This window comes from Danio rerio, chromosome 6 (genome assembly GCF_049306965.1).
Source record: "Danio rerio strain Tuebingen ecotype United States chromosome 6, GRCz12tu, whole genome shotgun sequence".
NCBI lineage: Eukaryota > Metazoa > Chordata > Actinopteri > Cypriniformes > Danionidae > Danio > Danio rerio.
In genome coordinates this window covers 12,411,561-12,438,577 of record NC_133181.1, presented here as the reverse complement: position 1 = coordinate 12,438,577, position 27,017 = coordinate 12,411,561, and the positions used below count along the sequence as shown (strand labels likewise).

General features: G+C 35.9%; 1 protein-coding gene across 1 annotated transcript in view; it reads right to left on the bottom strand.

Annotated features, from left to right (window-relative positions):
- The window catches only part of col5a2b (collagen, type V, alpha 2b), a 57,686-nt gene that overhangs the window by 17,431 nt on the left and 13,238 nt on the right, over positions 1-27,017 (bottom strand). The window contains exons 2-36 of the mRNA XM_001919970.9: positions 25,848-26,060; positions 24,443-24,459; positions 24,307-24,339; positions 24,155-24,187; positions 23,948-24,001; positions 23,728-23,817; positions 21,112-21,189; positions 20,969-21,013; positions 20,830-20,883; positions 20,226-20,279; positions 19,777-19,830; positions 19,345-19,398; positions 18,723-18,776; positions 18,576-18,620; positions 18,443-18,496; positions 18,317-18,361; positions 17,925-17,978; positions 17,699-17,797; positions 17,580-17,624; positions 15,545-15,643; positions 15,358-15,411; positions 12,785-12,892; positions 12,298-12,351; positions 12,048-12,146; positions 10,201-10,254; positions 9,564-9,662; positions 6,749-6,802; positions 6,476-6,529; positions 6,235-6,288; positions 4,329-4,382; positions 4,168-4,212; positions 3,958-4,056; positions 2,836-2,943; positions 2,468-2,521; positions 2,319-2,372 (exon numbers count right to left, since the gene is read on the bottom strand). Coding sequence (XP_001920005.4) covers positions 2,319-2,372; positions 2,468-2,521; positions 2,836-2,943; positions 3,958-4,056; positions 4,168-4,212; positions 4,329-4,382; positions 6,235-6,288; positions 6,476-6,529; positions 6,749-6,802; positions 9,564-9,662; positions 10,201-10,254; positions 12,048-12,146; positions 12,298-12,351; positions 12,785-12,892; positions 15,358-15,411; positions 15,545-15,643; positions 17,580-17,624; positions 17,699-17,797; positions 17,925-17,978; positions 18,317-18,361; positions 18,443-18,496; positions 18,576-18,620; positions 18,723-18,776; positions 19,345-19,398; positions 19,777-19,830; positions 20,226-20,279; positions 20,830-20,883; positions 20,969-21,013; positions 21,112-21,189; positions 23,728-23,817; positions 23,948-24,001; positions 24,155-24,187; positions 24,307-24,339; positions 24,443-24,459; positions 25,848-26,060 — 2,318 coding nt within the window. The remainder of the gene's footprint in view (positions 1-2,318; positions 2,373-2,467; positions 2,522-2,835; positions 2,944-3,957; positions 4,057-4,167; positions 4,213-4,328; positions 4,383-6,234; positions 6,289-6,475; positions 6,530-6,748; positions 6,803-9,563; positions 9,663-10,200; positions 10,255-12,047; positions 12,147-12,297; positions 12,352-12,784; positions 12,893-15,357; positions 15,412-15,544; positions 15,644-17,579; positions 17,625-17,698; positions 17,798-17,924; positions 17,979-18,316; positions 18,362-18,442; positions 18,497-18,575; positions 18,621-18,722; positions 18,777-19,344; positions 19,399-19,776; positions 19,831-20,225; positions 20,280-20,829; positions 20,884-20,968; positions 21,014-21,111; positions 21,190-23,727; positions 23,818-23,947; positions 24,002-24,154; positions 24,188-24,306; positions 24,340-24,442; positions 24,460-25,847; positions 26,061-27,017) is intronic.

The following is a 27,017-nucleotide window of genomic DNA, read 5'->3' as shown; positions in this document are numbered from 1 at the left end:
ATCAAAGTCTCACTTTTGCTGAGAAAACCCAATTAGACAAAACAGATTGGAGTAGTTAAAAAAAAAAACCTGTAAGACTATATGCCTATATAAGAATTACAATTTCACCGGATGTTAACAGAACAATACTTCAACAGTATGTACAGTACAGTATATCTGTATATTCAACTGTATATACACAGTGGTGTGAAGTAACAAATTACAAATACTCAAATGACTGTAATTGAGTAGTTTTTCTCAGGAATTGTAATTAACTAAGTAGTTTTAAAAATGTGTACTTTAACTTTCCCTTGACTACATTTGTAAAGCAATATTGGTACTTTTACTCCACTGCTTTCCCTCAACCTGCAGACACTGCTTTATTTTTTTCTTGTCTATTGTAAATTAGAAAAATCAGTCCTGTGATTCATGACCAGTCAAATCCCACATAGAAGGTAAATCGCATTATAGTGATTTATTTATAAATCATAGCGATTTATAAATGCAACAGACCGTTTGGAAGCATTGAAAGTGTCAAGAAGATCTTGCAAAATCTTCCCAAAGACTGTTAGATAGATGTCACTGATGAGAAGATGATGAATGTTTACTGTATGATGATCAAAATGGCCTTAAACACCAAGCAGGCACAAAACGTCAACATGACCTTAGGTTGACGTTGTACCCCAACGTTGTGGAGACATTACATTTTATTTGGAAATGAAAATCGGGTTGACATAAGAACCAAACGTCAGGCTGATGTCAATGACCAATGTACAACCTAAAATCAACCAAATTTTATTGCCTAATGATGTTACAGCTTGACGTTGTGTGGACGTTACCATTATGACAACAATCAGGTGTTTTGGTTGTCATACCTGATGAATAAATGTCAGTATTTGACGTCAACATGACATTGATTTAAGATGTTGGCACAACGTTGGATTTTGGTCACTTTCTAGCACAGCCTAAAATCAACCAAATATCAGCATCATTTAACGGTGTTATTGGACATCAAAATAATGTTGTCCTTAGATGCTGGCAAGACATTGAGTTTTGGTCAACTGACATCACAACCTTAATCTAACCTAATTTTAAAATCTTTTGATGTTGTGTGCCTGCTGGGCAATAACTAAATGCACAACTTTCTAGATTTTAATGAGAGCAAAACTGAAGCAATTGTGTTCAGCTCGTCAATTTATTCTAGGACATCACCATCTGATCTTGGTGAATTGGGTTTGTCTGTGAAGCCCTGTGTAAAAAATCTGGGTGTTATCTTTGATGATGGCTTAAGATTTGATAAGCAGATTAACGCAGTGGTCAAATCCTGCTTTTTTCAGCTTCGACTTTTAAAAACGGTCAAACATATTTTATCTAGAAAAAATTTTGAAAAAATAATTTAGCTTTATTTAGCTAATTTAGTAATAAAGCTTTTATTACTTCAAGATTGGACTACTGTAATGCGCTATATTTTGGGATCAGTGAGACAACTCTATCCCGCCTACAGCTAGTTCAAAATGCTGCTGCAAGGCTTTAAACCAGCACCAGAAAATTTGACCACATCACACCAGTACTGCGCTCTCTGCACTGGTTGCCTGTGCACTATCGTGTCACTTTTAAAATTCTTCTCCTGGTTTTTAAATCTCTAAATGGCTTAGCTCCCTCCTACCTGTCAGACCTGTTGACTGAACATCAGCCTGGTCGGTCTCTTCGGTCATCAAACCAGAGACTTTTATACATTCCAAAGTCGAGGCTAAAATGCAGGGGTGACCGGGCTTTCGCAGTAGCTGGTCCTACTTTGTGGAATGCTCTGCCCCTCTGTATTAGGTCTATATCATCGCTGTCTGTTTTTAAATCTAGGTTGAAAACGTACCTTTTTGATTTGGCATTTTATTAGTGAGAATTGTTTGTTTTAGCTATAATAACTATTAGTGAAATTTGGTTGTTTTTACCTATATTAACTATTTGTGAGAATTGTTCGTTTCAGCTATAATTTTATACCTGTTCTTTGTGATTTATTGTTCAGCACATTGGTCAACCTTTGGTTGTGTTTAATAGTGCTATATAAATAAATTGACATTGACATTGACATTACAGAATGTTACGTTTACACACATCCACAAATTACATGTAAATGCATCACCTTTTACAGCGTAATACTCACTACTCACTACTCTTGAGTACTTTTGAAAAATCTTTTTACTCATACTTTGAGTAATATTTACAACAGATACTTTTACTCGACCTGCACTACATTTTTAGGCAATTAATGGTACTTTTACTCAAGTAAGATTTTTCAGTAATCTTTCCACCACTGTATATATTCATTAGATTCATCAAACCTTCTCTCCAGATGGGCCGGCTGGTCCAATAGGTCCAACAGGTCCAGGTAGTCCCTACAGACATCCCAGAAAATCTATTTAGTGTCTCCTGCTTTGTTAGGAAATGGGCCAGATATTTTTGAATTATTGACTAGATCTGAGTCACTCACTCGAACACCATCATTGCCAGCCGCCCCTTCTCCTCCTCTGTCACCGATTGCACCCTGAAGACACAGATAAAATTTATTAAAACTCAAGATTTTGTGCAAATCGATAAGTGAAATGTGGAAAACTCTCCTTGATGTGAATTCCATTGCTACTTCACAGATCCACACAGATAACGTTTCACAGATAATATCAGAAAATATAAACTTCCTGCTTCAGGATATTAGCAAGTCATCCAGTATGTCACAGCCATCGTGCCTTACAGAAACTGACCCGTGAGGGCATTTAATATATATAATATTGTCAAAATGATTGCAACGTATGAATGTAAAACATGTGCTGTGCTTGTATGTGCAAATGTTGCCACACTCACACTTTCTCCTTTGGGTCCAGCTGGTCCACTTATTCCTCTCTCTCCTGGCATGCCCTGTAAACCCGGTGGTCCCGGTTCTCCTACAATTCCTGCTGGACCATGTTTACCCTGTACAGCCATTATTATACTGTTATCTTGTTGAACACAGTGCAAAAAATTAAATTAAAGATACATCTTAATTATGGTAATAAGCATTCAGTTCAATACTTTTTCATTAATTACTGATAAAGGGATGGTTCATCCAAAATGAACATTCTGCTATCATTACCCTTATTTTCCAAATGCATAACTCTTTGAAACATAAACCTCCATCATAAATCAAAGCTTCCTTATCTGTGAAATGTGATATGCTCATGTATGTGCGTTTATCTCTGAACATCTGAAGTCTTTAAAACCTTTTTGGATCTTGTAACCCATATAGAAATCTGATACATGGAAACATATGCAAATTACATTTGTGACTTACAAACAAGTTCATATTTGAATTTGACATATATAAAATTTTTGTCATATATACCATAAATTTTAAAATATTGCAAAAATGGCCACTTATACGTGTTTTCCCAACCATTGGAATTATAAATATGTACACATATGTTCAAACTTAGAAGTTATATATGTTTAAATATGTAAAATCTAAATATTCAATTGAAGTTTATTTGTATAGCGCTTTTTTTAATAATTATTGTAAAATCCCAGTAGATCAGCAGTTTCTGAAATACTCAGACCAGCCATCTGACACTAACAACCATGCCACGTTCAAAGTCACTGAAATCCCCCTTCTTCCCCATCCTGATGCTCGGTGTACACTGCAGCAGTTCGTCTTGACCATGTCTTCATCCCTAAATGCATTGAGTTGCTGCAATTTGATTGGCTGATTAGAAATTTGCGTTAACTAACAGTTGAACAGGTGTACCTAATAAAGTGGCCGGTTAGTGTATGCAATTTGCATATATTTATCAGATTTTTATCAGATGTAGGAATCTTTGTTCAGCTAGGCTTTTAAAGTTTAACCTTGTTGGTTAAAATTATGAGTAAATTATGAATTATACCTTTAAAAAAGCTTTTCTATCATCTTTTATTCACATCAGCCTTGATTATTAATAATATTGAGACCCTGACCTTAGGACCATCATGTCCAGGGCCCCCTGCACTTCCTTTGGCTCCTGGTAAACCATTAGGACCTGGATCACCTCTCTCACCAGGGGTTCCTCGTTCCCCCTACAAAAACGATGGACAGAAGTACTGAGTGGCTATTGAAGAGCATTCTGAAAGCTGTGCACTCATACACTGCATACAATTTACAATAGCTCAGTAGATACAATAGCTCACCCTTGGTCCAGTCAGACCAGGACCACCTTCCTCTCCATGGATACCCTGAGGGGAAATAGAGTTGTAATAATTCTTATTTTCAGACAATTTATGTTCATCATGCCGAGCAGAAATGGCATATAGGAACAAGTTAAAAGAGCTCAAAGCCACAATTAACTGACCTCATCACCTGGTTTTCCCGACTGTCCAGGTGGGCCCGGGGGTCCAGGTAAACCCTAGATGTTTAAGATAATTAATAATAGATTTACCACTGCTTAAATAATATAATGTTTACTGACAGATATGTTAAATATTCATAAAATGGCTACTGATTCACAATATATCAGCAGCCATATTGATTTAGGATTATAAATGCTAATGTTTTAATGTAATTACTCCCCCTGATAAGATAATAAATTATCAGCTAATAAATTATGGATTATTTTCACTGGTCGATCTACTTTGGATTTGTAGCCATGAGTTGATTTTAAAGGAAAGACAGTATGTCAGCAGTTTGGGAGTTTTTTCACCATAAAAAAACGTTGTGGGTCTTGAAAAAAACTGTCTGTTGTATTTGTTTGCATTTTTTTTGTAATATTTCAGTAATATATTATTAATATTATTAATTAATATTAAATATTTAACGTGTTAAAAAATAACGCCGATGCATTTTTTTTTTCTTGTTGTGGCCGACGTGTGTTCAGGGACGGCGCGTGCATAGAGACGGCCTACAGTAGGTGGCCGCCTTGAGCAGCAGAATAGTAAGCAAACCCCCCGGTCTTCACCTTCATCCGCTACACCCACCCTCTCCCTCACCATCCTCGCTTTCATCAGCAAACCAGTCACTTTCTTTTTCACTTTCGGGTAGAGGGCGGCGTGATTGCCGTTTGCCTAGAGCACCAGTTCAGCTTGCTTTGGCTCTGCATGTGAAGAAATTTGGATAAGACCAAGGACATGCTTTTAGAAGGAAAGTTTCAGTATAAAACAATTAATGTCGCATCACCAGGCTATCCTGCATTTCCTCCAGAGTTTCATGCAATTTCTGGTGTTTCATTTTTGTTCTTTAGATTTCAACTGCAGAGTAGCAGTTCACTCTCATTCAGCATATTTGCAGTCAGGATGTTTTAATGGGATTTGATACCTCATGGCGAACAGAAAGAAAAACCTCTGCATTTTGGGACTTGCGTGATCCTTTAAGGTAATCAAAAATCGCTGCTTACTTGGTAGACTCTTAATCAGTATTATCTTAATCATAAAAGCGGAGTATTGGTGTCCACGTAAATGTACTGTAGTGAAAGTGGCAGTTGAAGTCGCAAGCTGTCAAAGACAGCCCTATTCTTTGCCTTTAAGATACTTCCATGAGCCCCCACATTTCATAAGTTTGAAGTGTTTGCCCCCTTCTCGTAACTTTTGTAAAGTGCCTGCTTCACGTTGCTTTGTCAGAATCCTTGCTTGTAAAATACAGACATACTTTAGAACGCTTAGTGCAAGTAAATTTGATGAACGCAATCATGCGTGTTGATGAATCTGAAGGGATCCCTTGTTCACCGGGTCTGTACGGGGCTGTACTGCGCACGTTGTGTGTGTGTGTGCGTACATGCGTGCTTGCATGTGTGCGTGCGTACATGTGTGCATGCGTGCATGTGTGTCTGTATTTGTAGTCCATATATATATATATATATATATATATATATATATATATATATATATATATATATATATATATATATATATATATATATATATATATATATATAATGTTATATATTCAGTAATATTTATATTTATGTATGTAGTTATACATCTACATTCCATATTAGTTCTTAGCATCAAAACATTTTCAAAAAAAGTTAAGAGCTGAAATTTCCATATCGGTGGATCAGTATTTATAATATACATTTTTATTACATTTCCCTTAGGTCAACAAACTGTACATTGATGGATAAATTCATACTTAAGATGTTTCAGCTTAGAGTGGCAGAAGCAATTTTGCAGTTTGCGGTCGTAGTACATAAAACTTATTAATAAAATAAGATTCAATTAAATGTATCTTTGACTGGAACCATATTTAAAGGTAAAAGAACATACTTGAAAGCCTGTTAGTCCAGGAGGTCCCTGTTCCCCTCTCTTTCCTGCTACACCCTGAATAGAAATAAAAACAAACAATATGCAGAATGCTTCTTCAATTCTTTCACAACAGTGTGAAATACAGTACTATATTGTGAGATATATCATTGAGATACATGAAATATCTAAGAAGACAACCAATCAAAATACACAAAAAATTGCAACAGCCATAAATGCCTCATAAGCGATTAAGAAGACTCACAGGAGGTCCTGTAGTTCCTGCTGGTCCTTCTTCTCCATCTTTCCCATTAGGTCCCTGCAGGAAATACAACCATCATAACAAATCATCATGATTGACTTGACTTTTAAATCACTGTGCTGTACATTACCAGCACAGACAGGCCATCTAAAATACCAGAAAAGAAACCTTTTCACAATAAGAGCATGACATTTATAATAGCCTGTTGTGAAACGATACAATATGTTTTAAGTTTGGCATGGCAATGTTGCACTACATCTGTAAGCCAGCACTCACTCTTTGTCCTGGAGCACCTGATGATCCCGTCTCTCCTGCTTTCCCTGGATCACCCTGAACAATCAGACAATTCACAAATCAATCAAATGTGGAAAGTCATTCAATTGTAAATGATGCAATGGTTATACATGTTGATTAAAGCCATTCTTTGCCAGTCTCATCACGCTATGTGTTCTTTTTAATAAATATACCACATTATAACATGTCGGCTGCAACTTTAATGGATCTTTAAAAGCACATCTTCACATATTGCTTCATTAAAACAGTTATTACACACCGGAATGAAGATCTGATCAATGACCTTCATTCAATGTAATTTCTAAAAGCATGGAGTTTTGACACTGAGTGATGGTAATTATATGTGATGGAAATTGCATTTTTCAATTGTGGAGTAAAAGATGATTAACAATGGACTGGGAGCACCAACCCATCAAGTTTTATTTTATAAAAAAAAAAAAAAAAAAAAATATATATATATATATATATATATATATATATATATATATATATATATATATATATATATATATATATATATATATATATATATATATATATATATATATATATATGTACTCTTTTCTTGAAAATGGGTAGTGACAGCTAATAATTTTAGCCATAAATGGAAAAGTCTTATAAGAAATGACATTTCTGATCTTCAGACTGCCACTCTGGTAGAGATGTGTCATTTCCCTCATAACCATCTTTCATATTTTTAGGGGGAAAATGTAATAATACTCTATAATATAAATATTTACAAAATTGAAGACAGTAACTTTGCAAGGACCCCCAATGACACAATGAAGCAAATACTAAATTAATTACATAAATAATTGTATGAATTTAAAAAACTTGGATGTAACCCCCAAAATACTGCAACCATGGCAAAATTAATATCTCAACGTTCTTTAGAATCAGAAAAACATAACTCAAGAAATAATCATAAATGTTGGTAATACTTTAGTCTAGATCACAATTCACAGTATTAACAAACTATTAAATGACACTACTAGCTTAATAAACAACTAATTAGCTGCTTAATAATAGTTAGTTAGGTAAAATTGGGTTAAGGTTTTGGTTTGGATTAGGGATGTAGAATAAGATCCTACTTTATAACTACTAATGAACAGTTAATAACATAATAATAGGCAAGTAATAAGCCAGTAGTTATTAGCATAAATTGTGACCTAATCTAAAGTGTTACCGCTGGGTTTAGGTTTTAGTTTGGATTAGGGATGTAGAATAATATCCTACTTTATAACTACTAATAAACAGTTTATCACTTAATAATAGACAGGCAAAAAGTCAGTAGTTATTAGCATGAACTGGGACCTAAACTAAAGTGATATAAAATGCTAAACCTATTCTTAGACATTAGAATGATGTATCGTGTTGTTTATTGAAATATCACCTTGTTGTTTTAAGATTTATAAATGTAGTAAACTTGTTAACTGAATATCAGAACTAAGACTACATCTCACATTGTCATCTCATCCAATCACCTACTCCCTAAACTTATTAAAGAAAGAATAGCACTATAGCACTGTTCATCATGTTCATACAGAGATGAATTTAAAATATTTGGATGTAACCCCCAAAATACTGCAACCATGGCAAAATTAATATCTCAACGTTCTTTAGAATCAGAAAAACATAACTCAAGAAATAATCATAAATGTTGGCAATACTTTAGTATAGATCACCTTGTAGTTTTAAGATTTATGAATGTAGCTAACTTGTTAACTAAAGATCAGGACCAAGACTACGTCTCACATTGTCATCTCATAAAATCACCTACTCCCTAAACTTATTTAAGAAAGAATAGCACTGTAGCACTGTTCATCATGTTCATACAGAGATGAATTTAAAATATTTGGACGTAACCGCCAAAATACTGCAACCATGGCAAAATTAACATCTCAACGTTCTTTAGAATCAGAAAAACATAACTCAAGAAATAATCATAAATGTTGGCAATACTTTAGTCTAGATCACAATTCACAATATTAACAAACTATTAAATAACACTACTAGCTTAATAAACAACTAATTAGCTGCTTAATAATAGTTAGTTAGGTAAAATTGGGTTAAGGTTTTGGTTTGGATTAGGGATGTAGAATAAGATCCTACTTTATAACTACTAATGAACAGTTAATAACATAATAATAGGCAAGTAATAAGCCAGTAGTTATTAGCATAAATTGTGACCTAATCTAAAGTGTTACCGCTGGGTTTAGGTTTTAGTTTGGATTAGGGATGTAGAATAATATCCTACTTTATAACTACTAATAAACAGTTAATAGCTTAATAATAGACAGGCAAAAAGTCAGTAGTTATTAGCATGAATTGGGACCTAAACTAAAGTGATATAAAATGCTAAACCTATTCTTAGACATTAGAATGATGTATCGTGTTGTTTATTGAAATATCACCTTGTTGTTTTAAGATTTATAAATGTAGTTAACTTGTTAACTGAAGATCAGGACCAAGACTACATCTCACATTGTCATCTCATCCAATCACCTACTCCCTAAACTTATTTAAGAAAGAATAGCACTGTAGCACTGTCCATCATGTTCATACAGAGATGATACCCACATCTTGAGTTCTCTGAGATGCCCAAATCAACCTACTGTATTAACCCTTTCATTTATTAACCCTTTTTTTTATCCCTAGATCCATACAATAAAGATTGCTATTTACTGTAAGTGTGTCTTGGTCCTTGCTAGTGAATATATAATATAACTCACTTCAATAATATTCACAATTTCTCCTTATGGCTTTTTAAATATATCTACTTATTTTAGAGAATTACACTGAAGCCTTTAGGTCCGGGCAAACCCATGGATCCCGCTGCACCTCTGGTTCCAGTAGACCCAGCTGGACCTGGATTCCCATCATCTCCTGGTGCTCCCTATAAGGTAAAATGACACCATTCTCCGTCAGGAACTGGTCATTATTCATACATAGCAATTTGCAGACCATTTAAGATAGCTCTTTTTTGATTGGGTATGTGCTATTGTGCCACAGTGTGTGTGTGTAGAGACAGAAATCTTTATATATGAGTATACAGTCCCCGTGAAACTGAAGTAAGGATTGTCTTGTTTTCCCATATTGTGACGTACATCAAACTGAAACAATCCTGAAATCAGAAAAAATGTAGGGCGGTGCTTGATTTCATCCTTTGGGAACCGATTGGCTCATTGGAAGATGGATGTTGCTAACAAAATGGAGGAGACATGCTCAGTTAGCCCCTCCCGAAAGGCATTCAATGTGACCAGAAGTGAAGAAACGTCCTTTCGAGGGGGAGGCGGTGGTATTTGATGAAAGATTATGAGGGCAAATTATATAAATATAAAGATAAGAAGAGCAAATTTAGATTTCATGTTGACTTTAACAGCCTTCCTAAATATTTGTTTGTGTATTGTTTGACTTGAAAGTGGAGACATTACCTGTGGCCCTATCTTCCCCTCTGCACCTTGCATTCCCAGAGCACCAGTTAAACCCTGAAGAGACATAAATAATAGTTTATTTTTATTGTCTAGTTTAAAGAAACACATACAACCATTTAAATAGATCACAAATTTAAAACAAGAAATCACATATAATAAAAATACTGACAGTATTTACTCCAGACCATAAGATGTAATTAAATTGTTTAAGGTTCCCTGTTTGGGCTTCTACTAACTTTCCTTCATTTCCGTAGACCTCTTTTAGCACGGTTTTAAATATGTCAATCTGTCTGTTTATTATCATTTATCATATATTTTGTTCATATATTTTGAGCTGGGTTAATATCACCCTTATTTTTATTGCTCTTTTTTGTGTAGAATTTGTTTTATATATACAAGTAAAGTCAGAATTATTAGCCACCCTGTGTATTTTTTCCCCAATTTCTGTTAACTGGAGAAAAGACTTTTAACACATTTCTAAACATAACAGTTTTAAAAATCTCTATCTCTATTAACTGTTTTTTTTTATCTTTGCCATGATGACAGTACATAACATTTAACTAGATATTTTTCAAGACACTTCCATACAGCTTAAAGTGACATTTAAAGGCTTAACTAGGGTAATTAAGTTAACTAGGCAGGTTAGGGTAATTAGGCAAGTTATTGTATAATGATGGTTTGTTCTGTAGACAATTGAAAAAAAATACCTTAAGGGGGCTAATAATTTTGACCGTAAAATCGTTTTTAAAAAATTAAAAACTGCTTTTATTCTAGCCGAATTAAAACAAATAAGACTTTCTCCAGAAGAAAAAAATATTATCAGACTTGCTGTGAAAACTTCCTTGCTGTGTTAAACATCATTTGGGAAATATTAAAAAAAATAATAATCAGAGGGGGGCTAATGATTCTGACTTCAACTTCATATTCAGTGGGTTCACCAAAACTCCCACCCTGATAATGTCACCAATTTTTCAAATGTTTAGGCCCTAGCATGTCAGAAGCGTTATGACAAGCTAAACAAACATAGCAGGGAGCATTAAAACTGTAGAATAAAATGCTCAATATTTTTACATTTTAGCTTTTATAATAATAATAATACTCAAAGACACTCAAAGCACTTTACACACAATGGGGGTCTCCGCATCCATTTGGATGATGCGACAGCAGCCATATTGCACCAGACTGCACACCACACACCAGCTGATTAGTGGACAGGAGACAAGTTGAAGAGTGTTGAAGCCAGTTATGACATGGGGATGGTTAGGAGACCATGATGGATAGATGCCAGTGGGAAAATTTGGCCAGGATGCCGGGGTTAATCCCCTACTCTTTTTCGAAGGACATCCTGGGATTTTTAATGATCACAGAGAGTCGGGACCTCGGTTTAACGTCTTATCCGTCTCATCACTGAGCTGTACAGAGTCCCCTTTACTATACTGGGGCATTAGGACCCACACAGACCGCAGGTTGAGCGCCCCCTGCTGGCCTTACTAACACTACTTTTAGCAGCAACCTAGCTTTCCCATGTGGTCTCTCATCCAGGTACTGACCGGGCGCAGCCCCACTTAGCTTTAGTGGGCAACCATGTGAGCGTTGCAGAGCTAGCTGCCTGATGCTTTTGATGTTTTTTACTTAAATCTGTCAGTAAAAATACTGTTTATTTAATTTACCTTTTTGTATTTTACCTATATATTGCAAACACATATGTTCAATCAAACCTCTACTATATTGTTGCTCTTCTGGTGATTTGACTTGTTTTGGATAAAAGTGTCTGCTAAATCAATCATGTAAATTTAAATTAACCTTATATGCAATAATAGAAAGCATGTACTGTAGTTTTTACGAACCCTTGCTCCGGGAATTCCAGTTTCTCCAGGTCGGCCAGGGTCTCCACTTGTACCTTTAGGCCCTGATGAGCCTGGCAGACCACGTTCACCCTGTGCACCCTGAATACATTATAGAGAAGATATAAAGTATGGAATTACACCAAGAAAACATTTGAATTATTTCTTAATATTTTGTCCTGGTGACATTGTTACTCACATTAACATTCAAAACCTTATCAACTGATCGCTATTTATCTAGTATGTTTCTAACCTTGGGACCTGGCAAACCATCAGCTCCTGGAAAGCCACGGTTACCTGGAGCTCCCTAGAAAAAAAAAAAAGAAAAAAAAACATTAAATAATATTGTAAAGGACAAATACAAACGTGCATGTTAGTATTATATAATAACATTCATTCATTCATTTTCTTTACGGCTTAATCCCTTTATTAATCAGGGGTCACCACAGTGGCATAAACCAACTTATCCAGCATATGTTTTATGCAGCGGATGCCCTTCCAGCCACAACCCAACACTGGGAAACACACAATTTAGCTTATTCAATTCACCTAGGACTGTGGGGGGAAACCAGAGCACCCGGAGGAAAACCACCCAAACACGGGAGTACATGCAAACTCCACACAGAAATGCCAACTGACCCAGTCGGGGCTCAACCCAGTGACCTTCTTGCTGTGAGGTGATTGTGCTACCCACTGCACCACCATGTCGCCCCAGTTGATAATAACAGAATAGCACTTACTCTTTCTCCATTTGGACCCGGGGCTCCAACAGCCCCTCCATCTCCTCTTGGACCACGTTTTCCTTCTTCTCCTGTTGGCCCCATTTCGCCTTGAACTCCAGGTGGGCCCTGCAAAAAAAAAATATATATATATATATATATATATTAGCATCTCAGAAAATGTTCTGATGACATTCTGCGATAAAAGCAATTAATCTTTTTGTATGATTTGTTCTGCTTGCATTATTTACTTTGTTCTGTAAAATAAGTATTTTTTTAATCTGAAACATACAGCTACTTATATTCCAAACCAGCTTATATGAAGCAGTTAACCCTCTAACCCCCTCAGGCTCAAATTATTTTTTAGAAAAAAAAGTAAAAGTAAAATCTGCTATTTGGGGAAAATTATCATATGGCGTAGTACAATAGAATCCTGACTTTTCTTTTAGAGAGACCTTCACATGCAAGGCATTCTGGGATGTTCCAGATTTGCAACATTGGCTCAGTGTGGTAATTAGACACTGACGATTGAATATGATATGAACAATAATTTTTTTATATTCAACTTTTCAAACAATGTAACGAATTGCTTTTCAGTGGCAGAACAACAACAAAAACAATATGGGATCCAAATCCAATATCTCAAATCCTCATTGAGTAGGTCATGTTTCCAAGTCACTTTGTCATGTGGTACTCCAAGAAACTTTTTTTGTGTGTGTCATCTGGTGAGCAAGTGGGGAAACTGTAAAAAAAACTCATAAAATATGTATCTGGAGTAATAAGGTAGTTAATTTTTAACTGTTGCAAATCTGCAACGCCTGCCTTGAGAGGGTTACAGGAACACTCTTCTTTTTCGGAAATAGGCAGTTGATTTTAACTATTTTTGAATTCATTCACTTTTAGCTTAGCTTAGCATAAATCATTGAATTGGATTAGACCATTAGCATCTCACTTTAAAATCATTTCTATTATTTCATATTTAAAGCTTGACACTTCTGTAGTTACATCATGTATTTAAACCGACGTAAAATGCAAAGTTGCTATTTTCTAGGCCAATATGGCTAGAAACTTCACTCTCATTCTAGCATAATAGTCAAGAAATTTGAAAGGGGTCTGGATGCAGACCTGGTGCAGATCTGAGCTGCATCCAATACTTTTTAATGTGTTCACCTAACCCTACCCATCACAGTAACGTCACTAGATATTACACATGCAAAACAGACTCTTGAATAATGGTAACTGAGAACAACACATAAGCATAAGTAAGTTCATTCGCATAACCGAATATTCAGTCAAAATAATTAATTGATCTAGACAATTTATTTATAAAAAAAATTGTCCATAACATACGTCACTAGATTTGTATTTATATAGTATTTATTGACACTTTTTGGTACACTTGTCCAACTGCTCATTAACGTAAATTTCAATGCATTTAGGCATGTAGACATGTTCAAGACGATCTGCTGGAGTTCAAACCGAGCATCAGAATGGGGAAGAAAGGGGTTTTAAGTGACTTTGAACGTGGCATGGTTGTTCGTGCCAGACGGGCTGGTCTGAGTATTTCAAAAACTGCTGATCTACTGGGACTGTAATGCACAACCATCCCCAGGGTTTACAGAGAATGTTCTGAAAAAGAGAAAATATCCAGTGAGTGGCAGTTCTGTGGGCGCAAATGTCTTGTTGATGCCAGAGGTCAGAGGAGAATGGCCAGACTGGTTTGAGATAATAGAAAGACAACAGTAACTCAGAGAACCCCTCGTTGCAACCAAGGTATGCAGAAGAGCATCTCTGAACGCACAACACATCAAGCCCTGAGGCAAATGTGCTACAGCAGCAGAAGACCGGGTGCCACTCCTGTCAGCTAAAAACAGGAAACTGAGGCTACAAATCGCACAGGCTCACCAAAATTTGCCAATAAAAGGCTGGAAGAACGTGGCCTGGTCTGATGAGTCTTGATTTCTGCTGCAACATTCTGATGGTAGGGTCAGGATTTGGGGTCAACAACATGAAAGCATAGATCCATCCTGCCTTGTATCAGCGGTTCAGGCTGGTGGTGGTGTAATGATGTGGGGGATATTTTCTTGGCACACTTTGGGCCCATTAGTACCAATTGAGCATTGTGTCAATGCCACAGCCTACCTGAGTATTGTTGCTGACCATGTCTATCCCTTTATGACCACAGTGTACCCATCTTCTGATGGTTGCTTCCAGCAGGATAACACACCATGTCATAAACCGTGAATCATCTCAGACTGGTTTCTTAAACATGATAATGAGTTCACTGCACTCAAGTGGCCTCCACAATCACCAGATCTCAATCCAATAGAGCACTTTTGGGATGTGGTGAAACGGAAGTTAAACATTATATGTGTGCAGCCGACAAATCTGCAGCAAACTGCGTGATGCTATCATGTCAATATGGACCAAAATCTCTGAGGAATATATCCAGAACCTTGTTGAATCTATAATCTAGGATTAAGGCAGTTTTTATTTTATTTATTTATTTTTTTTGCAATTTGTATTTATGAAGCAACATCATAAAAGTATTATAAAAAATGTATTGGTTTATATTTGTAGTTACAAATACTTACCACCTCTCCTTTAGCTCCTGGTTCTCCTTTAAACCCAGGGGAACCTAAGTCACCCTATAAGGCATATGAAATGTATAAATCAGCTCATTATGCTCAATATGATCAACATACAGTATATCATGCTCCACCTTAAATAGGATAAAAGTGATTCCTGCTATGATAATTATGTCACATTATGGATTGTTACCAATTGACCCTTGGCTCCTGTAAGTCCAGGCGACCCTTGAGGTCCTGGTAGACCAGGCTGTCCAATCAGACCAACAGGGCCCTGCACACCTGGAATCCCCTATGATAAACAGATAATAAACAAATATTTGAAGCATAAAAGGTACAACATGTTTCAAACATCAACTGAAATGTCTTGATACAGGGCAGCTTTATTCTATGTGTGGCGTATTTTCACTTGAAACAAGAAGACGGGGCAAAAATACTGAGCAACCCCTCACCCATTTTAACAATAGCCAATAGTATTTCAACAAAAGTATCATCAACAAAAATACTAATGCGATACGCAGAGTTACAGTGATAAAAGTAGATAAAATATAGAAAAGAGTGATTAATCATAATATGTTTGTATATTTTTATTGAATAAAATGATATTTAATATCAGATATTAAATATAGCATTTAATATGATATCTATGTATATCAAATCACTTTTTGGTCATTTAATTTGACGCAGATACCAGAATATGGCATCTTATCCAAATGAATAATATTTAAATATTCCTAGCACATACCAAAGGACAAGGATTTTTTATATCACAGCTCAGTAGTTCAGAGTCATTGAGCTATAGCGCATCTAGCTCATGACAGCAAACCAGCAAATCTATCAATCTTGCTATTGGGGTTGCTCCCCTCATTGTTGCAACTAATAAATGTTGAGGAGTTCAGATCAACGCTGTTCGTTATTTTCTAATTTTAACACTGCAAGTGTTTTCGTGAACCCTCAGTATAAACGCTTTATTGATGCTGAATAAGTGTTCAATTTATGCTTGCAGTGTCTCTTGAAGGAACACTTCAGATACTAAAGAGCATTTGATTGGTCAGAAGATTTGATGAAAATCTGAATTATGAGCTGATGTCATAAAAAATTATTTATCCATGTTGGCAGAAATGAGAAATGTCTGAGAAAAAGTACTAATATGTAAATATTCTGAATATATCGTGGCTTTTTGGGAGTTCACTAGATAACCTTAAGACTAACATAAATTGAAACTAACACCACAAATAAATGTTCATTTTTATTTCAAAGCAACTAAAAGTGCTGAAATATTTCTTAAATACTCTTTCTTCAAATCCTTAATGATAAGATTAAGCAACACATGCGTAAGCAACCTTATCCTGTGTTATTACACAGCTCTCTGGAATACTTTATTCTTTTTGGTCAATCACGACATTCCAAGGTAAGTTATTTCCAAATAACAACCGCCAGAACTAAAACACAGGCTCATCCAGGTTCTCCGAATCAACTTGATGATAAATGAATAAATTCCTATCCATATTCATATACTTATATTTCACACCACAATTCTTGACTGATTGGCTGAACAGTATAAGTTAGTCTACACTGAAAACCCTAATAAGTTGACTGAACGAAATAAATTGAGTAAATTCGTTGCCTAAATTTAATTGAGTAACCAAAACTTGCATATTTAAATTTATTTAACTTGCCAGTTTGGTAGATTACACTTACATTTTTCAATTCAGTGTGTGTAATTATATACTATTAAAAAAATGTTTAAAAGAGAAATAAGTAGCCATTTATTGCCATTATGGTGATTAATTATACATGAAGCCTTGTTTCCTGATTAAAAACAGACCTTGCACTAAAAGGTTGCACATATTAAAATTTTACAGTCAAGACTACATTAAAAGATACCTATTTTTTTCAAAGGATTAATATTGATTTTGAGCTTACTTTACTTGAAATCTTAAGTTTATGCATTTTCATTGTATATAAGTTAAAATAACTCATATTTTTCGGTTACAGGACCAAAATGCTAAATGTTAAGTAATGTTCAGTCAACTGTACTTACAGTAATTGTTAATGCAAAGACAACATTGAGGTTTACAGTGTAGGGTGCATTCAGCCATTTTTGTTTCTGTCAATGTTTTACATCTGATTGTTTTTGTTGCAATTAGTGAGAATAACTACCTATACATACATTATCCCTTACGTATAATAATAAGCACACATTTTAATGTGTTTAAGAAACTTACTGCTGGTCCTTTAACTCCAGGAGTACCATCTGGTCCTGCTGATCCCTAGAAATTATACCAACATTGATTAATATACAATTTATTAGAAAGTAAAGTGCAGGAACAAAACTAGATTGTACCTGAGTGCCCTGTTTTCCTGGTGATCCTTGACGGCCTGATTCTCCCCTTGGGCCTTGCAATCCACTAGGACCTCGTGGACCTGTGGCTCCTGCCTGACCCTGTACATTATTTAAAAAAGAGATTGCTTAATTCCTGACATTCCTGACATAAGTTGATTATAATAATGCACATTTTGAAGGTGAAGCATTTAAACTGGTCTAAATATAAACCATGAATCCAATGTACCTTCATCCCTGGACTACCAGGAAATCCTGGTCCTCCTGAAATTCCCATTGGGCCCTGTAAGTAATATGTGTAAAGTTAGATAAAGGTTAATTCATGTGGCATTACATTTATTAATTTGGCAGACAGAAGTAATCAAATCAGCAAAAATACCAATGCAATACACAGAGTTACAGTGATAAAAGTAGATAAAACAAAGAACAGAGCTAATTAATTATAATATGTTGGAAGAGTAGATACAATTTTATTAAATAAAAATAGTGAGTACATTATGAAATAAACATATTACTTCCATTTTATATGCTTACTATAAATCTGGTCATTTAAGTTGACGTAGATACCGGACTATAGCATATTGTCCATATAAATAACATTTAAGTATTCCTAACACATACCAATGGACCAGGTTTTCCCACATTTCCAGAAAGACCACGTTTTCCCTTAAAAAAAAAAAACATTTTTAGATTTCCTTATTAAAAGCTAATTAAATAAAACAATTTTAAGAAAAAATAAACCCATACCACAGTCCCTGTGGGACCAATGCGTCCTCTCTCGCCAGTCATACCAATCGGCCCCTTCAAAGTACAGAATTCACATCAAAAATGCAGTAAATTGCCATTACAATTAAACATCACAATCAGAGTGTCTACATACCGGTGGTCCAACAAGTCCCATGGTACCAGGAGATCCTGATTCTCCCTTTCATAATGAAAAAAAATAGTCATTTCCTGAGACTATCCAACAATGCAAATGTAAAAATGTTCAAATGAATTTGTTGGCTCCAAATATGTGACCTCTGACCTTTGACCCCACAGCACCTGGCTCTCCTTTCATACCCTGCAGACCCAGTTGACCCTAAAATGCAAAAGAGAATGATCCGTTTGTAAAGTGTGATGTCACGAAAAAATGGTTACCGGGTCCAATCGCTATATCAAACTGTATGGGGAGACTCATCAAATGGCAATATTAAACGTTTACAAAGCGATGTATTACTTACGAAAATCACAATCACGATATATATTCATGCCTAATATCAGATATAAGTGAATCCCAGAAAGTAATTAATTTTCTATAAATTGTTAAAATGTTGGTATTTGTGATTCAGAGTCCAGAGATTGTTGTGTACACTATGATTTTATAAATTTCACTTTAATGTGTGATTGGACTGAAAGTGGCCATTAACGAATATATTCTCAATTCAAATGAGAAGTGGCTTGGACCCGGAAACAGTATTCTATACGTCACTGATACGTCACGACTTAACTAGCGAACTGGTTTTATATTGTGCACGGCCATTGAAGTACAGCCAAAAAAAAAAATACATGAATATTTGTACAATTTGTACTAATAAATATTTTAAAAATGTAATAATGAGAGTAAAGAGCAAACAATGTACAAGAAAGGATATCCTAATCTAACCCACCTTTGAACCTTTTAACCCAGGCTGACCAGGTAGACCTGGAAATCCTCTGGAGCCCTATGAAACAAATCATCAATAAAAAAATATGCATTAATACACATAGTTGATCCAAAAAAAAATCGATAGCAGGTCTGTTTTGACAAGAGTTAGTGTCAAACAGTCATAACTTAATATTCCTCAGCTAAAAACGTATTTTAGCTGCTCAACAATTTAATATGAATGTGATTTTTATTACCATGGTTTTACTACATTTACCTTTTTTTATATAATTTTTATTTTTTATTTGAATGTGTCAAGGGTACATTGAAAAGCAATCTAAAAACCGTAGCAGTGACCATTTTTACCTACAGTTCATTTTCACCCACCCTGTACATATGTGCATGTCTAATTGACATTTTTTGTTCATTAACAAAACTGAGAACAGCATTGTCTTACTGGAGAGCCAGGGTATCCTTTTTCTCCTGCATTTCCAGGGGGTCCAGGCTCACCCTGATACAGAGAGGAACACAAGTGTTATCAAAAGCAGGGGGGGGGGAAACATACTCTTGTAGGGTGTGTTCAAACATTGAAAAATGATTTTAAAAAAAGCTTAAAAATAAATATGTAAAACAGATTTACATCAAATTTTGGTATAACATTTATTTTAGCAAACACAAGATGCAAACATTTTTACCATGATTTACAAACACTAAATTATACCAAAAAACTGATGAGACATATTTGTTGACAAAAACATTTCATGACATATTAAGACTTGGGGGTCGTATCTCAAATTACTAATTGGTTTTAATTACACAATTTTATATGTAGCTACACTCCTTCTATGTTTTACCACTTGTTCGGTGAAATAATGAAATCTCCTGGCAAATTGTTGGTCTACTCACATCTGAACCAGCTTTTCCTGGAGAACCATCTGGACCTCTTGGACCAAAAGAACCCTGAAGAAAAAAAGGCTTTAACTGCACTGCTGTTTCTTGAACAGTATGACTATAAATAGTTTCTCTAACGAATATTATTAGAAGCTCATTCATTACTTTTCCTTTGGTTTAGTCTCTTTTTTATCAGGGTTCACCTCAGCGTAATAAGCCGCCAACTATTCCAGCACATGTTGTATGCAGCTGATGCCCTTCCAGCCACAACCCAGTTCTGGGAAACACCAATATGTAACCCTGCTGGTTCTAAATCCCCCAACCCACTTCAAGCTGGGATCGAACCGGCAACCTCCCGCACTCTTGCATTCACACACACCCATAGACTTTGGCCAATTTAGTTCATCCAATTCACCAAAATCACATATTTATTATGGACTTTGGTGGAAACCGGAGCATCCAGAGGAAACCCACACCACGGGAAGAGCATGCAAACTTCACACAGAAATGCCAACTGGCCCAGACTTGACCAGTGATTTTCTTGCTGTAAGGCCACAGTGCTCTGTGCTACCGTGCCGACCAATATTAAAAACTAACAAGTGGATTTTACTGATCTTACCATGGGTCCAGGATCACCCGCATCTCCTGGTGCACCTTGTGCTCCTGTTGGCCCCTAAGTGGCACAGAGGAAGACAACTTTCAACAGGGGGAAACATATTTCATGAGACGTGCATAGCATCAAGTTTGAGAGTACTTACTGGTGGACCTGCTGGGCCTGGAAGACCTCTTGATCCTGATTCTCCCTGAATACAAGGCATTTGGTCTCTGTTTTGTGGTAGTGTTTGACGGTAAAGCTAAATATTTACAGAATAGCCATTACTGAATCTGTAAAGATCATTACCGGTGCTCCAGTGACCATGCCTGCCAATCCAAGCTTTCCACCCTGGAATCCGGAGGCCATATGAGATGCAAACTGACTCTGTAACAATAAAAGGTGGAGCTTAATTTGACTTGAAAAAAGTATCTTTGCACACATAGGTTAAAAGAGCTCATATTATGGTTACTATATACTTTCAACTTCCTGGCCTATTCCTAAGTGCTAGTATCCTGAATATTTGAATATTAGGCCTCTAAGTAATGCATATTTTTAAGTCCAATTTTAAAAAAATAAATAAAGATTTGAACAAAATACTACATATTAGTTGTCTGCATTGATTTAAAATCAAAAACGTGGTTTCAAAGATTATGTTCATTCATTCATTAATTTTCCTTCGGCTTAGTCCCTTTTTTCATCAGGGGCCGCCACAGGGGAACGAACCACCAACTTATCCAGCATATGTTTTACACAGCGGATGCCTTTTCAGCTGCAACCCAGTACTGAAAAACATCCATACACACTCATTCACACACATACACTACAGCCAATTTAGTTTATTCAATTCACCTATGGCGCATGTGTTTGGACTGTATGGGAAATCAGAGCACCCAAAGGAAACCCAAGCAAACAAATCATGTCACCCTCATAGATTATGTAATTAAGATTAAGTGTGTTTTTGTGCTGGTGTCTCTGCTGGTCTAGACCTTTTGTGGACAGTTCTTTCAGCTTTTCATATCATTTGTGTTTTATGCAATGGTTAGTTTATGGCCGTTACAGAAATTAGTTTCAGAATTTGCCATCTGAAATTGATTTAGACACAAATATAGCATTTTTTTGTTTGTTTGTTTGTTTGTTTGTTTGTTTGTTTGTTTAGTTTCTTCTACTAAAAATGACATCTTAAATATTATAATAAACAGTCTGTGAGGTTCTCTATCCAAAACAGTCTGTGATGTTCTCTATGAGTATCTGAGCGGTTACTTTGCAGACTCAATCTGGGGAAACCTGAAACTTATATTAAATAACAAGCTCAATAAGATCCATTTGACTTTTCTCACATTTTAAACCACTCACATAACAAAACCTTAACCACACTCTTTAAAATAATTGATTGTTTCAGTGAAACTATGTGTAAAATATAAACAAACCTAAACATTGGGTTGTTTTTAAATAATATTCTTAACAGAATAGTTGAGTTTGTGCATTCTTTTTTACATAAATTTGTGTTGAAACAAACAGGGTTGTGTTTAAAAATCACCACAAGATTGAAATGTTGAGATGCCTGTGCTCTTGTACAATTTTAAATCAATAATATAAACTTCCCCTGCAACTGCAATAACATCTTTTCTCTGATTACATTTGCACTCGTTGTATAGTCACTACACTCAGTAATGTATATCACAATATCAGATCCATGCAGCTCTAAATATGTTATTCATTTTCAGCTTTGTCCCTTTATTAATCTGGGGTCGCCACAGTGGAATGAACTGCCAACTTATCCAGCATATGTTTTATGCAGCGGATGCCCTTCCAGCTGCAACCCATCTCTGGGAAACATCCATACACACTCTTACACTACAGTCAATTTAGCCTACCCAATTCACCTGTACTGCATGTTTTTGGACTGTGGGGGAAACCGGAGCACCTGCTGGAAACCCACGCGAACGCGGGGAGAACTTGCAAACTCCACACAGACACGCCAACTGACCTAGCCAAGGCTCAGACTAGCGACCTTCTTCCTGTGAGGTAACAGCCCTACCTATTGCGCCACCGCATCGCCTCTGAATAAGTTATAATGATGTGAAAAGAAATCAATTGAGAAGAATCTGCATATTATTTGATTACTCTGTAATATTACTTTAAAGTGAACCTGTTATGCAGAAATCACTTTAACGAGAGTTTAAACAGCTGTGTGAGAACAGTCTGTGAATGTAATCCACTTCTTATGGTTAAAATATATTAATCGATCTTTTATAATCACACACAGTCTGCAGCACTTTGATTGACATTCTCCATTTGTACATGTCATTAGAGTGTTAAAGTGCTGCACATTGGTGACAATCTCTTTCTCATTGGCATAGGACGTCTTAAATTTTGAATCTGCCCATATGCTGATAAATAGGCATTTTAGCTCCGCCCTATTTTTAAAACAGTACAATTTAAAATAAATTTAAAGCGACAGTCACCAAAATGACACAATTAGAATCAAAGCCTAAAAGGGGCAGTTTCAAAGAGTTATAAATCATTATTTGTGGGGTATTTTAAGCTGAAACTTCACATACACATTCCATGGACATCAGAGATTTATTTTACACCATGTAAAAAGGGGCATAATAGAACCCCTTTAAACAATAATGTTTGAATCAGATGGCTTCAATAATATTTCTGTGAAACAAAAAGCTTTATTAAAAACACAGCAGGATCATGGATTTGTGGATTTTGTTGTATTTTCATTGTCATTCAAAATGTTTGAAGCTACAGACACATTTACATTTTTATTGTTTTTTGAAACTAACATTCAAACATTACTGCAGTTTATCCTGATTAGCAATAATATTCATTACATTTACATTAAGTCAGATTAGAAAAGCACATTTTATTACTCTAATCACTGATGATACCTGGACAGATAATATTACTCACCCCAGGCAGTGACGTTCCTATAGGACCAGGCTCACCTGGCATGCCTGGCACACCTGGCTCGCCATCAAAACCTGGAGGACCTGGAACACCCTTGACAAAAACAAATATTGCATGTAAATTACTTAGCTTGTTATTATTAAGATTTATTGTTATAATGAAATATAGCTACATAAAAGGATCTAAGTTATACAGCAATTTAATCCTGGTGTTTGTCACATACTCGTCTTCCTTTGCTTCCTGGATATCCTGGCCGGCCGTCTGTTCCTGGGGGACCCTGTGTGATGTGACAGAATATAATGGACATCACTTTGATTGACGTTACAAAGAATGAGATTCTGAAAAAATACAAATAAAAGATGGTGTGTGTGTGTATGTGTGTGTGTGTGTGTGTGTGTGTGTGTGTGTGTGTGGGTGCGCATTCTTTCACCATTGGTCCTGGGCGTCCAGGTATTCCCACAATCTAAATAAGAAAAAATAAAAACAAGCAAATCTAAATAATAAAATTGTATGAAACTGTATATACAATAACTGGCATATTCATTTATTGCTCCATAAATACTGGAAATATGACAAACTCACATAAGGAATGTCACCGGGTTCACCTTTTTGTCCCTGGAAAAAACAACATGCACGACAAATCAATCTTTACATTTGATATGTGATAAACACATGATATAAATAACAAATGTTGTATGTTTTAAGATCATTTACATACCTTAAAAGCCAATGTTTCTGAAAAACAAGTAAGCAAATAACACAAATTAATTCAAAGGCAAAACTTTAATAAATATTAATAATAACAAAAAATAACAACACTATTTAAAATTGCATTTGCTAACATTAGTTAACTACCCCTGCTGAAAGATCCAGCCTCAACCGGCCTAGGCTGGTTGGCTGGTTTTAGCTGGTTGACCAGGCTGGTTTTAGAGGGGTTTTGGCCACTTTCAGGCTGGTTTCCAGCCATTTCCAGCCTGGTCTTAGCTGGTCAGGCTGGGAGATGACCAGCTAAAACCAGCTTGACCAGCCTAGCTATGCTGGGAGTCCAGCCAAAACCAGCTTTATCCAGCTTAAACCAGGCTGGTCAAGCTGGTTTTAGCTGGATTTGACTGGTCATTTTCCAGCCTGTCCAGCTAAGACCAGGCTGGAAATGGCTGGAAACCAGCCTGGAAATGGCCAAAACCCCTCTAAAACCAGGCTGGTCAACCAGCTAAAACCAGCCAACCAGCCTAGGCTGGTTTAAGCTGGATTTTTCAGCAGGGACATTAGTTATCATCAGCCAACCATGAAGAATACATCTACTGTTAGATCTAAATACATTCAATATTATTAATTTATTAATTGTCCTTTGGCTTAGTCCATTTATTTATCAGGGGTCACCACAGCGAAATGAACCGCCAACTTATCCAGCATATGTTTTACTCAGCAGATGGCTTTCCAGCTGCAACCCAGTACTGGGAAACATCCATACAAACTCATTCACACACACACACACACACACACACACACACACACTACAGCCAATTTAGTTAAATTAAATCACCTATAGCAGGGGTCACCAATCTCGGTCCTAGAGGGCCGGTGTCCCTGCAGGGTTTAGCTTTAACTTATCCTAACACACTTGCCTGGGTGTTTCAAGTATACCTAAGACCTTGATTAGCTAGTTCATGTGTGTTTGATTAGGGTTGGAGCTAAAATATGCAGGACACAGAAATGCTAACTGACCCAGCAACCTTCCTGCTGTGAGGCTACCGTGCTAACTACTAAGCCACCGTGTCACCCACATAAACATTTACATCTAAAAACGTATTTACAACATCCACTATAATACATTACTAAATTGAGGTTTATTTTTTAACATTATTCAAGGAACCTACAGTTAGCCTATTCCACATGATAGAGCTAAGTTCTCCTAATGTTATCAAAATTATCAACAATTAACAAATAAATTGTCCTTTGTTAGTTGCATGTATTTAACGTGACGTTAAGTTAACTAACGAGGCCTTATTATTGTAAATGGTATGGAATAAATAATCGTCTTTCCTCGTCAACCAAACCAATGTAATTCTGTTTCGAATGTGATTGGCGTCCGCCCTCTGTCGGTCGTTGTGTGTATGACTCACCGATCCTGCCATGCGCACTGGCGAAGGTTTGGCACACAGGACAGCACTCCCCCTCCGGGATCAAGAATTGCTCGCATCCCTTCAGCTCTTCACATCGGATCTCCTCACAGATCACGGTTCCTTTGTCGCATACACACAGTCGGCAGGGCTCTGGCTTCCAGATCTCATTTTCTGAATACGTCAGATCTCCATCTTTACAGCCTTTTGCGTCTTCTGTTAAAAAAAACACTAGTCAATAAAACGTAGCCTATCATACACAAATATTACATTATAATTGTCATATTATTAGATAAATATGCTAAAAATGATTTAAACTAAAAATTAAAAGACAGTTTGTTCTATTTGTTAACTTGTTTAAATTAATATTATTTCCTAGTAGTAACCTAGTTATATTGTGTTTGTTTCAATTGCATATTTTTGTTCAAAATTAAGTTAAATTAAATTAAAGTAAAAATAAATTGGAACTGGGCCAAGATACAATAAATCAATGGATTAAAATTCAAGTAAAATCAGAAAAGCACCGCACACATTTTGTGTATGCATTCAGCTTGCCAGCAGAGGTCAGTCTAACCTCAGGGATTACAGGGCTCGTTTCGTTTTGACAATTTTTTATGTTACAATGCCCAGTTTGGTCTTCAAACTTATGAATCTAGGATGGTGGAATACATTCTTGCGATATGCTTATTGTTTTAAGGTATTCTCAGTTCAGCTGTCCTCATGGCTTACCATGCTAACCACAATTGGCCTACCCTACAGGATACGCTACAGCTGCTAATGCTACAGTCAGGCTCAACACATCATACCACACTTAAATTATAAAAGTTAATGAAAGCAAAATCACAACAGCTGTTTGAAAGAGATGCCAAATTAAACATGCTGTTAGTGTTTTCTGTATGGACCACAAGCAAATATCGCCCCAAACAGCACTAGAACGAAGCAATCAAGTGCTTTGAATGATTGCTGAATCACAAGCATATTATATTATTGTACATTTGCTTTCTTCAAAGAGACTATGTGGTAGAGAGTTTTTGGATGTCCATGTTGCCTCACAGTTTATAGGAACTTATTTTAAATACAAAATCAAAATAAATAGCTGCTATGATTATATAGTAATGACAACACTATTTTATGGATTCTGTTTAAACCTTGCTAATAAGATTTTTAGTTGCT